The sequence below is a fragment of the Giraffa tippelskirchi genome, chromosome 7 (assembly GCF_054371585.1).
Source record: "Giraffa tippelskirchi isolate mGirTip1 chromosome 7, T2T-mGirTip1v1.2.pri, whole genome shotgun sequence".
In the NCBI taxonomy this organism is placed as follows: domain Eukaryota; kingdom Metazoa; phylum Chordata; class Mammalia; order Artiodactyla; family Giraffidae; genus Giraffa; species Giraffa tippelskirchi.
The window spans coordinates 52,221,892-52,235,098 of NC_137281.1; the positions used below are offsets into that span (position 1 = coordinate 52,221,892).

At 49.9% G+C, this 13,207-nt stretch overlaps 1 protein-coding gene across 4 annotated transcripts in view; it reads right to left on the bottom strand.

Moving 5' to 3' along the window:
* Positions 1 to 13,207, bottom strand: part of PLCG2 (phospholipase C gamma 2) — a 153,415-nt gene that overhangs the window by 35,341 nt on the left and 104,867 nt on the right. For all 4 annotated transcript variants that reach the window (XR_014060596.1, XM_081514169.1, XM_081514170.1 and 1 more), the window contains 8 exons: positions 12,431 to 12,535; positions 11,071 to 11,160; positions 10,306 to 10,481; positions 8,774 to 8,974; positions 7,745 to 7,864; positions 6,453 to 6,633; positions 4,794 to 4,865; positions 1,882 to 1,991 (listed from right to left, as the gene is read on the bottom strand). Coding sequence is in view for 3 of the 4 variants with exons in the window: in XM_081514169.1 (XP_081370295.1) it covers positions 1,882 to 1,991; positions 4,794 to 4,865; positions 6,453 to 6,633; positions 7,745 to 7,864; positions 8,774 to 8,974; positions 10,306 to 10,481; positions 11,071 to 11,160; positions 12,431 to 12,535 (1,055 nt within the window). In the remaining variant the exon portion in view is untranslated. The remainder of the gene's footprint in view (positions 1 to 1,881; positions 1,992 to 4,793; positions 4,866 to 6,452; positions 6,634 to 7,744; positions 7,865 to 8,773; positions 8,975 to 10,305; positions 10,482 to 11,070; positions 11,161 to 12,430; positions 12,536 to 13,207) is intronic.

Here is a 13,207-nt window from a genome sequence, read left to right on the forward strand (position 1 = left end):
GCTGTCAAAGCAGTCCACACCTTACATTAACTTACAGTTACCCATCAGTTTCCCTTCTACATGCGACCTTCCTCAGTCAATCAAATCTACACTCAGGGGCGCTTAACACATTACTGACTGGAAACATATTAACTCCACAGGCATTAGTTTCTGCAAAAATCCTCTGATCGATAATGTGTTAACAAATGTTTGCTGACCTGAATAAGCAGAGAGGACTGAGTGTCCCACAGCCTGGTGGAAACAGAATTGCCAGCTGTGAGCCCATTTCACATACTCTTTTCAACCTTCATTTCTCCAGACCCATCTCCAGCAAAGTTTGGCTGTATGGGCAACTGTATGGACCAGGTGCCCAGAACTGGGTAGTTTACACCCGCGGTCCAGGTGTAATTATTAACTATGCATTCCCTTCACTCTCAAATGCATCCTGGTTTAAACAAAAATGATTTGGTCCTCTAATCTGGAAGGATGCAAAAAAAAATATGGTCCGAGGCAGGCATCCCACTAGGTGGCAATATTGACACCAGGGAGAGAATAAGCAATGAGGGGACCTCAGAAGGGCCTACGGTTTACCCTCAGTCCCTCGCTAACAGCACTTACTCCAGTCTCTTAACCCATCTTGAGACAAAATCCTCTGCGGATCCAGGTAAGCAATGGGTTTAGAAAGAGGGTGTTCTCCAAATTTAAAACAAACAAACAAAAAAAAAACTTGGTAAACCTCTGGATCTAGCACATGAGTGAGTAAAGACTGTGGCCTCTTGAGTCAGAAGGCCTAGCTTCAAATCTCAGGCAGCTGTGTGACCCTGGAGAAGTTACTGCTTCTCTGTGCCTCACTGTCCTCATCTGTAAAATGCGGGGAAGAAGAGAAGCAACCTTACAGGGTCACTGTGCGGATCACATGAATGATTTCAAGTGAAATCCTTAAGATGGTGCTCGACAGTGCTCCATTCGAGCCGCTCTTCAGATCACTAAGTCAGGTCCGGCTACCTTCCAAGAGGAAGAAGCACCAGTTTTGTGAGGTGCCTGAGTCTCTGCAAGGGCTCGTGGTTATGAACAATCCTTACTGCTCTAAGATAGGAACCGGCCCGTGAAACCACCTGCTGAGGCAACCACCTGCTGAGGCAACCTACGGGTGGGCAGGGTGGGCAGAGAATTCTCCCTGAGTGAAAACAAAGGGGAAGAGATAACTCAGCTGTCACATACCCAGGTGCCTTTGGCCTGAAAATGCACCTCTTTAATCAATGATGGGGCCACTGCACAAGGCACAGGACTATGCGATAGCACAAGAGTTTGAATTTAAAATGCACAGGCTTGCATAATGGGAAGAGCCTGTGGTGTTCAGCAGCTAAACTTTGGAAAGCCTCATTCACTGCATCTATTCACTGCCCATGGGATTCTCCAGGCATGAATACTGGAGTGGGTTGCCATGCCTTCCTCCACGGGATCTTCCCGATCCAGGGATCGAACCCGCCACCTCTCTTATGTCTCCTGCGTTGGAGGCAGGTTCTTTACCACTAGCCCACATAAAGCAGAGATAATCACAGTCATAACCCTGCAGGGCTGTAACAAGAATTTGCTTAGATAATGTATGAAAGCAATTAGCATAGTGTTTGCCACACAGTAAGACCTCAATAAGTGGCAGCTGCTATTATAATTAAAATAACATGTAGTATGATATGATATATTAATAAATGACATTATCATAATAGCTATTGTTGTTTACCCACTTTTGCAAACAGTGCATGTACTGGTCACCTTCCCAGAGAAGTATGGCGGGTCAAAGCCAGGCCAGAACAGGAGATAGAGGGGTCAGGGTTCAGCCAGCACTTGAGTCTCACCGCTAGAAAGGGACAGGTCGAGGGGCCCAGCTCCCATCAGCCTTACCAGCCCCCAGGCTCCTTGGAGACGTTGTGGATGAGGGCACCTCGGCAAAAGCTCAGCTCGTCGCTCTGCTTGGCTCTATAGTCATACAGAGCTTTCACGGTTCTCTGAGGCTTTCAGGGAAAACAAGAAGGTAAAGGTCAGGCCAGGCAATGGAAGAGGGAGGCGGCTGCACTTTCTGGCACATTTGGTTCTTCTCAAAAGAGGGCGGCTTTAGTCCAGGGTTATGGTGCCATCTGGTGGCGAAGGGCTTGCATTGCCAGGAAGCCACAAGGGGAACTGGCCTAAAGCAGAGCCTAGGTTTTTCCAGTAGTCATGTACAGATGTCAGAGTTGGACCACAAAGAAGGCAGAGCACCAAAGAATGGATGCTTTCAAACTGTGGTGATGGAGAAGACTCTTGAGAGGCCCTCAGACAGCAAGGACATCAAACCAGTCCATCCTAAAGGAAATCAACTCTGAATATTCACTGGAAGGACTATGCTGAAGCTGAGGCTCCAATACTTCGGCCACCTGATGCGAAGAGCAGACTCTATTGGAAAAGACCCTGATGCTGGGAAAGATTGAAGGTGGGAGGAGAAGGGGACGACAGAGGATGAGATGGCTGGATGGCATCACTGACTCAATGGACATGAGTTTGAGCATCTCCTTCACCGGGAGATGGTGAAGGACAGGGAAGCCTGGGGTGATGCAGTCCATGGGGTCACAAAGTGTCGGACATGACTGAGCAACTGAGCAACAACAAAGGGCACGTCAGAGTGAGCCAGTATTTCCTCAACAAAGGAAGGACATGCCTTTCAGGCAAGACCACGCCCATCACCTCTGAAGTCCTCACTACCCATGTTCACCAACCCACTCAGCAGTTCAAGCTCAACACCGTTTCTAGCAGCTCCCAAGCCTCCCCAGCATTTTTACTGGTGATGCCCTGACATGCCCTGGGATGCTGGCATTCTGCAAGTGCCCAAGGTGCTCCTCCATGAAATCACCAAGTGCGGCCTCTGCACCGGCAGAAACAAGACAGAACCGAGGGCAGAATTCCTCCTCCGTGATTTGCTGCTGGGCAAGCACAAATCCATGGCAAAATGAACACCCACACAGCAAGCAAACACTTAATAAGAAAACCTCCGAAACTGCCAACCTGCTTAGATCAGCAGCTTCCCTCCCCTGACACAAGGAAATGGGAATGGGGGCTTTCACAAAGAATCCATAAAACTGCTCCTCAAAGCACGGGGCTCTGGAGTCAGACATGTGGTTCAAATTCTTGGTTTGCCCCTTACGTACAAGAGCTATATAATCTTGAGGCTTTCTCAGCCTGTTTCCCCATCTGTGAAATGGGAATTAAAACACTGCATACTTCACAGGGTCATTGAGACTATTAAGTGAGATAATACACACAAGGATAAAAATGACAACAGCGAGCATTTCTTAATTGCTTACTACAGTCAAAGCCCTGTTTTAGGCCTTTTATCTACAGTATCTCCTCGATACTGTACAGGCAGGTAGTAGCATTGGTATCATTTTACAGACGAGGAAATAAGAGGTCCAGAGAGGTGAAGCATCCTTGGCCAAAGTCAACCATCTGGCAAGTGGCTGAGCAGAGAAAGACTCCATTAATGCGAGGAGTCCCCATGGACTGCAGCACCATAGTCTGTGATGCTTACAGTGTGGGTTCTGTTAGCTTTGCCATGGGAACTCCAACCAGAGCTTCTGAACTTGACTCCTCAACCTGCAAACAGAGCCTCCACATACCTTGGTGTAGTCACCAGGGTTTAATAATGGGGAGATTTCACATCAAACATCCAGATTACTGGCTTGTCTTGAGAAATCAGAAGACCCCACCTGGTCTCTGAAATGGCAGCTGCTGACGGGGGTGGCTGCTCTCGAGATGGGGTGTGTCCTCAGTTACCATGATCTCCACCATCCCCCAACATCTGCCTGACATGAAGCCATGTCATTCTCATAACCAAAGCATCTGTCAGTTCTAATAAATGCTTTTTTTTTTTCTACTTGGCTAAGCCCCCTAATGCACTTCACACCCGGTTCCATGCACCCACAATTTTTCAAGACTTCACTGCTTGCTGAAAGGGATTTGCATTGGCCAAGGATTATAAGTTTAAAAGAAAATCTCCAGATTTCTAAAGAGCCCACGAGCAGGATGTCCCTTCCAAAGTGAGAACTGTACACTAATCACGGACAAGACGGCCCTGCCAAACGGAAAACTTGCCAGCATTGCTTCTCTCCAGGCTCCAGCTAAATTTAAGATGAAACCGGGAGCTTCAGGCTTACAGTAAAATCCAACCCTACCTGCATGAAATGACTCAGCAGCCAGGGTGGGAATACGAGATAGCGTGCACACGGCAGAGGGGTGGCTGAGCCAAATGGAATTTATAAACACCACAGGCTCAGTCAGTGAGCAAGGAACATTTGAAAGACTTTTACTTAGAAGCTGTTGGGCCCAAAGGTGGTTCATCAAACTTTAGAATTTTAGCAAGGCTCAGTCACATGTGGATGGAATTCTATTAACCTCTTCCCTGAAACTAGATGTCACACTGTCTATCATTTCTTCTTCCCTCCAAAATTATTTTGGCTGAGTTTTCCAAAACGTTCCCTCACCCTGTTTTAACTGGGGGGTAGACCCTATGTCAATCTGTTTGTTGGTGTTTAATCGCCAAGTCGTGTCCAGCTCTTATGCGACCCCATGAACTGTAGCCCGACAGGCTCCTCTGTCTATGGTATTGTCCAGGCAAGAATACTGGAGTGGGTTGCCACTTCCTTCTCCAAGGGATCTTCCCAACCCAGGGATTGAATCCGCATCTCCTGCATTGGCAGGCGATTTCTTTACCACTGAGCCACCTGGGAAGACCCATATCAGTCTAGTGACTAGGTAATAGTGTGAATCAGAAGTTTGCACTATACCATTGAAGGATTGATTTCACTGGGATCCACATACATCCTGCTGACATCATAGAGGGAGTTTATATCTCTTTCCTGAAAAAGAAGAGAGAAAAATAAACAGAGTCATTCAAGCTCCCGGGACAGCCCTAACTTAGAACAAGGATTCTAGGCATCCTCAAGGTTTCCTGCCCTCTAGCAGAAGACCTGAAACCTCAGTTTACTCACCTTGTGGGTAGAGCCAGTAAGAAGCTATTAAGAAGTTCCCCAAAACTTGGAAATCTAACCCCAGGATCAGAGAGGCCCCAACGCGGGCCTACCTCATGCCAGGTGCCATCCTCCTTCGTCAGAACACAAGCCCTGAAATGTGCTGGTGTCCTGGAGCAAGCTCACCACTCTTCCTGACCCACGTTCAATGTCGGCAGCTTGAAACTGGCCACCGCGGGAGCACTCACAGCACAGAAATTGGCAAATGCCACAAAGCAGGGCTTCTCTCCACAGAGCGGGCGGTAGACCTTCACCAGCACACACTGGAGACCCCTTCTGCCCTTCCCTGGCCCCTCACTGGGCTGCAGCCCCACCCCACATTGTGGTCCTGTGCCCATCTGCCCCCAACCTGGAACCTGCCTCCTTCACAGCTCCCCAGCCCTCCGGCCCTGGCTGCCTTCTCACCCTCTACAGGAGGTCTGCTCCCTCCTCTCTGGCCCCAGTCGAGTGTAGTGCCCAGCCCACAGCGCCCATCCTGTTCTCGTCTTCACTGTAACTCACCCTGGCCGGGGGCATCATATTTACGTGACTGTGTGTCACCCGCTCCCCTTTCTAGAGCCTGAATGTCCCAAGGGCTGACGGTGTTCCACCAGCTCTCCCAGCATCTAGACACACGGTTCCTGACACATGGCTGGTGCAGTCAATCTCTTTTCAATGAAGTACTGAATCTATCTGATAGGAACTGGGACATGGTAATCAGACTGGCTCTCTTCTCTGCTCAGAAACCCCCAATGGGAACTTCCCTGGTGGTCCAGATACCACTTCCACTGCAGGGGCTGCAGGTTCGATCCCTGGTCAGGGAACTAAGATCCTGCGTGCTGCATGGCATGGCCAAAAAAAGAACTCTCCAACGGCTCAGAATAAAAGCCCCTATGTGTGTCCCCACTCCATGCAGTTCCGTCCTTATTTAGTTCTGTCCCAACCCTGGATCACTTAGGTCTAGCCATACCAGCTTCTCCTCTTTGCCTCCATGCCTGCTCTCACCTCAGGATATTTGCACTGACTGTTCTTTCTTCCTCCTCACAGCTGTAGCTGTCTCCTCCACCTCCCATAGTGTCTGCCCATGTCTCCTAGTCAGCAAGCCCCTCCCAAGCACCCCTGAGAACTGCAGCCCCTTCCCCATCATCTACCCACTTATCTACCTGTCTCAGCATGTTGTTCTCTGTAGCACTTACCATCCTACCAGCTGACATGTGCTCTGATAGTTCTTCATTTCATTTATTGTCTGTCTCCCCCCCCCCCACTCTGGACTGTAAAGAGCACAGGGGCAGAGTCTGCATCCACTCTGCAGTTTTGGACCCAGAGCCGTGTGGGATGCGCGTATGTGCTCGATAAAGGTTTGCTGAATGAACTAACAGGTGAATCGTAACCTCAGATGGGACATCCCGCCGAGTCCCGGGCGGGTCAGCCACCCACCATGTTGTAGCGCTCCAGGAGCTCGGGGGTCACGGGGTAGCGCAGTTTCATCTTCCGGTAGAGCGCGTGCTTCTCGTAGTAGCTGACCAGCTCCACGAGGCTCTCAAAGTAGGCGGAGGTGCCCAGCACGAAGTGCCGGCCGTCTCGGTTGATGCGACAGTGCTTCACCTTGCCCCTGGCCCTGCGGGGAGACCACACAGGGCTGACGTCCCACAGCCGGGTGACCGCAAACAGCCTGGTCACCCATCCTAGGGCACCAGACAGACAGACATGATGGGACTTCCCTGGTGCCCCAATGGCTAAGCTCCATACTTTCAACGCGAGGGCACAGGTTTGATCCCTGGTCAGGCAACCAAGATCCCACATGCCATGCGGTGAGGTCAAAAGAGTATCTAAAGGGACTTCCCTGGTGGTTCAGTGGCTAAGACTCTGCACTCCCAGCACAGATACTCTGAGTTCAATCCCTGGTCATGGAACTAGATTCCACATACTGCAACTAAGACTTTGCAAAGCTAAACAAATGAAAAAAAAATTTTTTTTAAGTATTTGAAAAAATATTAATTAATTTAAAAATAAATAGGTGAGGCCTTAAAAGCAGCCCAGTGTCCAGAACATCACCTGGGAACTCAATCTTTGGTACCCAGCATTCTACTACCATCACCAAGAACATGCAGGAAAACCCTGCAAATGCAGAGATGGAGGGACAGTTTGATGAACGGAGTCTGACCCTCCCTCATATGCTTTTGGTGGAAACTGGAGGACGCAGGTGTCTTGGGGTAGAATTAACACAGAGAACCACGGCCCTAGAGACGGCTGGTCCACACGGCCTTCCCACTGGCAGTCAGTGGCAACAGCGAATGGAAGGAGACCAGAGCTGCATCACCACCCATCTGGGTTGCCAGCGCTGCTGGGTTTCTAATTCCAGCTCCACCACTAACAGGCTGCATATTTTCAGCAGGTCTGAAATAAAATTGCCGTGTGCCTCAGTTTCCTCCTCCGAAAAGTAGGGGTATGGGTCACGCTCACCCGATAAGAGTTGTGGGAAGATTAAATGAATTAATGTAAACCACATTTCTCTCGGGAATACAGACCAGCGCCTGGCATGCTGAAAGCACACATTAGCACAGTCTGCTTTTGCTATCATTATTACTATTACTGTCTCCATCATAGCTGACACTCTGGACAGAGGACACTGAGCTCAGTGACCACCTGCAGTTCCCTCTTTGTTCTCCCACCTGTCCTTCCCAGGCACCTCTGCAGAGTGAGAAGTGGGCTGCAGCCCAGATACTTACCTGAAGGTGATGGCGTAGGAGTCGGTACCTTCACGCTTCCGGATCAGGAAGGCCCCGTCCCGGGGAACCCTCATCAGCATGTCCTCTGCTTCTCCGCGGCTCAGCCCATCGTAGTACCACCTGCAGCACAGGCCCAGGGAAATGGCCAGGGGAGAGGCCGCTGAGACTGGCAGCGGAGGAGGACGTGGTGGGTCCCCGGGAGGCCTGAAATATGACCCTGGAGCCCACCACGGAAATTACACAGCAGGCCTCCTCATCCGAAATCCCTTCTAGAGACGGCGACTTTGAAAACAATCACCCAAACACAGCTCAGGTGAAGCATTTGTGTAGGGACTTTGAAAACAATCACCCAAACACAGCTCAGGTGAAGCATTTGTGTAGGGAGTCTGCTTGGAGCACGAGAGAATAAATCAACTTAAATCTTTAACCCCCTCCCCAACCACTGACTCAAGCTTATCAGCGTGTGACACAGTCACTGCAATGTCTCAGAAAATCAGAGGCAGAAAACACACAGAATGGGGTTTTAGAGGGGTTAGGGGTTAATTTTAAAGATGCAAAATAGCAAATTTTAAGGCCATCCACTTGAATAGAGACAAGAAAAGTAAAAATCAAAGTTGTCACAGCTAAATGGCTTCCTCAGAAAGGTGCCCTTGAGCAGGTTTCTGCCTAAAAATTACTTTTTTCTTTTCAGAACTAGTTAACCCTTTGCAAGGCCTAACTGATATTCTCTTTACAATTTTTTTTTTTTTGCTTTCAGACCAACAGGAATGAGCTCTGACAAGTAGAATGGTAACACTGGGTCAGAATTAGTCTCTGAAAAATCAAAGCCCAAGACCTTGGGACTCTGAAGACAAAGCAGAAGAAAGGATGGGAGGGGCATAGGGAGAGGAAGGAGGAACAGGCAGCAGGTATCTGGACAGCGGCCGCCCAGGGGGCCTTAAAGAGACCCTGGGGGGGCCCAGGCGAGGAGCCTCATGGAAACGTGGGCCCCAGTCCCCCCACAAGGCTGGCCTTTCCGGGCACACGTACGGCTTGGACTCATGCGGGTTGGGGTTGGGCACGGGGTCGGTCAGCCGGAGCTCAAACTCGGCGCAGCGCAGGTGTGTCTCGCGGTAGTGCTGGATGAGGGCGTAGATGCTGGTGAACATGAGGTTGTCAGTCAGATAGTACTTCATGGTCCCGCCCTCCATGGTGGAGCGGATCCGGCAGTGCTGCACGCGGCCCGACCGCCTGCGGGGAGAGGGACCACATCAAAGCCAGACTGGCGGGCTCCTCCTGTACCCAGGGCAGCAGAGGACGCAGGCTGGGCCAGAGCTGCAGCCGCAGCCCCCGGGGTGGACACTGTGTGTGGCCGCACAGGCCTCCCTCTGCTCTTTGAACCCACCAGAGCTTCCACACAAGCTACTCTTTGAGCCTGGATTCCAGAACATTCCACCTACTTCCTCTTCCTGCTGTCCCCTTTACCTACATAACTGCTCCTCTGGAGCCAGAGAGCCTGGGTTCCAATCCTGACTCTGCCACTGATGAGCTAAGTGACCTTGAACAAGTGACTTGTCCCCTCTGAGCCTCCCTATTACAATCCTAGTGGTCCAACAAGGATAATGGCAGTATCCGCCTCACAGAGATATCCTGAGGATGAAACAAGATCACACACACACACACACACACAGAATATGCTTGGAATGCTCCCTGGTACATGGTAAGCATCTTACAGGTGTTAGCTCTCACTATTATTTGTATGTTGTTAATATTAGAACGTTCATCCTTCAGGTCTCAATTTAAATACCACTTCTTTCAGGAAGTCTTTCCTGATTTTTCTCCCAACATCACACCAGATCCCGCTCTCACTGACCTTCATAACATCCTGCATTTTTTCACTGCACTTGTCATAACTAGAATTATGTATTATTTGTGTGATTCCTTTTTCACTGTCCATCTCAATTCTCAGACTCTAATTTCCAAGAGGACCGGGACCATGTCTGCCTGCTCACTGCTAAGTCACTGTGCCTAGCACTGAGCAAGTACCCCCCAAATAAGTATCTTTTAATGAATTAATGTAGATGAGCTCACTGTAGCCTCACCATAGTTCTGTAAGGTTACTTTACAATACTTAATATTGTGCTTAAATATCACTAATGTTGATGACTATGTTTTGGGGGTCTCACTCAACCCAAGTCTTGCCCCCCAAAACTCACTAAATGAAGTCTGGGTTTCTAGCCCATGCATGCATGCTAAGTTACTTCAGTCGTGTCCAACTCTTTGTGACCCTGTGGACTGCAGCCTGCCAGGCTCCTCTGTCCATGGAATTTCCCAGACAAGAGTACTGGAGTGGGTAGCCATTCCTTTTTCCAGGGGATCGTCCCGACCCAGGGATCAAACCTGCATCTCCTATGGTTCCTACATTGCAGGCGGATTCTTTACCACTGAGTCACCAGGGAAGCCTCAGTTTCCAGCCCAGCTCCACCCAAATCCAGCCTGAGCTGGCACCACTTGCCACGTGGCCCCTTGATCCCACCAGCTACGGGGAGAAGGTGGGCGTGGCCCAGACAGAGGGGTCTTACCAGAAGGACAGGGTGTAGTCGTTGGGGAAGGTCTCGCTTTCCCGCACCAAGAAGGTCCCGTCCTTGCCCCCCGTCTCGGCGCAGTATTCCTGCAGCAGCTTCTCGGCACTTGTCCTCTTCTCCACCTTCTTGTGGAACCACTTCTCCCCAAAATGCAGCTCCGTGGGGGGTATATCCTGGGCCACAAAGAGAGGAGAGGCTTCTGAAAACCAGGACCAGCATCACCAGACCGGTCCATCTGCGCACGCTGCTTCAGGGGACTGGATAACAGACCAAGGATGGCCTCAGCTTGCCTTCACCCCAAGAGGTCTGGGAAGCTAGCCTCCACTGCCCTCCCCCCGCCAGCCACCCACTCCTGACAGCACCCATTTGTGGTGGCCTCCTGAGTCACGGCCCAGTACAGCCTCAACTCTATTGTACAGGAAGTCTGAAAGCTACAATACCCTGGGGGCTGCACTCAAGGAATAGCACCAAGGATGGTCAGCAGCCCAGGGGCAGAGGGCAGGAAAGCCAGGAACTAAGTTAGCGGGTGGGGCTGAACAGAGCATCCACTTGTCCTCATCCTCTCCAATAAGGCCAGTCAAGCCTTTCAGAGAGCAGGAAAGACTCTTAAGCCTCATTGGCTAAGCACATGGGCCAGCCAACCAATCAGAGAAGAGCCAGGCAAGCCTTGGTACCCAAAGAGGCAGTTCCATGGATGGGCTGAGCATGTCCAGGCCTGTTGGCCACCAGATGAGAGGAGCAGTATAGAAGGTCTCCACCTACCAGGGGCAGCTCCTCTTCCACAGTCTGTTCAATGTCATCGCTGAAGGACAGCTTGGCATCAGCAACGGCACAGTAGTGCCGAGTCCATTTCTACAAAGTAAGATCGGCATTAGGTCTCCCCCCAAATCTCTGCTCCATCAACTCTGAGGCCCAAGGCTCCTGCCCGGCTTCACCCCTGGGGACTTGCCTTTCCCACTTTTGTAGCCATTTGTGGTGGTTTCACTGAACTCAAGACCCTGTGAGATGTTTCCTTTATAACACCTATTATTCTGGGGTTCTTTTACCATTTTGAGGACTTCTTTATTCAGTATGTCTAAAAGTAGACACAACGCAGTATCATATTCACTTAATTTGAAGCCTTTTATGAATGATGGGATTGTTTTCTCTATGTATGTGTCTTCATGACTGTCTTTTTCTATTTCATCTACCTTTTAAAACTTTCAAAATTTCTCAGCCAGTCTGTCTAGAGACCCTTCAACATTTAAATATGACTTAATTCTTTATTTAACCATTTTTAAGGTTTACTCCTAGGCTATAAGAATAGACATGTAAAAAATACTCAAATGCAGAAAAACAAATATTACCTATATATATAAAATCTATAATAATCACTTTGCTATGCACCTGAAACTAATACAACACTGTATATCTATTATATACTTCAATCAATCATTTGATCAATACCTACTCAAATGGATTGCCATGTTAGGTAAAGGGATATGAGAAGGGGCATTAACATTCAAAATGCCTCATTCTTATCAAAAAACAATGTTTCTTTGGGAATTCCTAGGCAGTCCAGTGGTTAGGACTCTGTGCTTCCACACAGGGGACCTGCATTCAACCCCTGGTGGGGGAACTGAGATCTTGCAAGCAGTGTGGCACAGCCAATAATAATAATAATAAATGTTCCCAGTGGAACTGTCTCAAGTTGCAGGATACTAAAGAGTTAGGACAACTAATTGCGTTATTGCATCCCTTGGACCACAAAAAGGACATCAGTGGACAAACTGGAATAAGGCCCATAAATGAGTCCACAGTAATGTAGCCAGTGTTCCACTTCCTGGTTACGAACCTGCACCCTGGTTACAGAGGATGTTATTATTTGGGGAAACTGGGTGAAGGATGTCTGAGAACTCTTTCTGCTTGTGTGTGTGTGTGTGTCTACGTTTCTGCGTGAGAATCTACAGTGTGTTACACTGAATATAAAATTATTTCAAAATAAAACATTAATAAGGCCAAAGAAAAACAAAGTTTCCTAAAAATGACGAATTCACTTAGAACGAGCTGAGAGTGAGACGGGAATCCCCTGGGCACTCGCGGCAGGAGGCGGCGCGCTGAGCAGGGGCGCGAGAAGCCGCACCTGGTCGATGGGGTCCCACATGTACAGCTCGCCCTGCTGCTTGTGCTCGTCCTTCTTGTCCTCCATGTTGACGTCCACGTCACCTCGGGGGCCCAGCTTCTTATGCTGAGGGGAGAACACACAGCCCGTCTCCCTGAGACCCAGTTAGGCTCGCGGAGCCGGCACACCTTCCTCCCCGTCAGCCCAGCAGCCGCTCGCACCGTTCTGCCTCAGGGCCTTTGCGCTGCGGCTTCTCTCTGCCTGGCTCCTCTCTCACCACCTTCAGCTCCGCACTCGGCGTCACCTCCCCAGAGGAGCGTCCCTTATCTGTGTGACATGAAATTGCCCACCCGCACCTTTCCCGCCCCGTCACTCACTCTCAAGCCCCTGGATATAATTCATCTTCATACTCTTTAGCCCTATGTGTAGCTACATATCTAACTGTCTTCTGTCTTCCCTGCTAGAATATAAGCCCCATGAGGGCAGGGACTTTGTTTTGTTCCCTGTTGAATCTCCTGAGCTAGCTCAGCATACAGTGATTGCTCAACAAATACTCAGTGAATCAACGACGCGCCCACATTCTCCGGCACACAGAGGGAAAGGCAGGGCCCCGGCGCGTCCGTGGGCACAGGCTGCGCAGGGCAGGGGAGAGCACAGTGAGGAGGCAGGCTGAGAAGCCCTGGGTACAAACAGCCCGGCTGCTGCTTTATCCGCTGTGTGACCCAGGGCAGGTGGCCATGCTTCCCTGAAACCTTCATGTCCATCGGCAAGACTAAGAGGGCGATTACGAAGCCATCC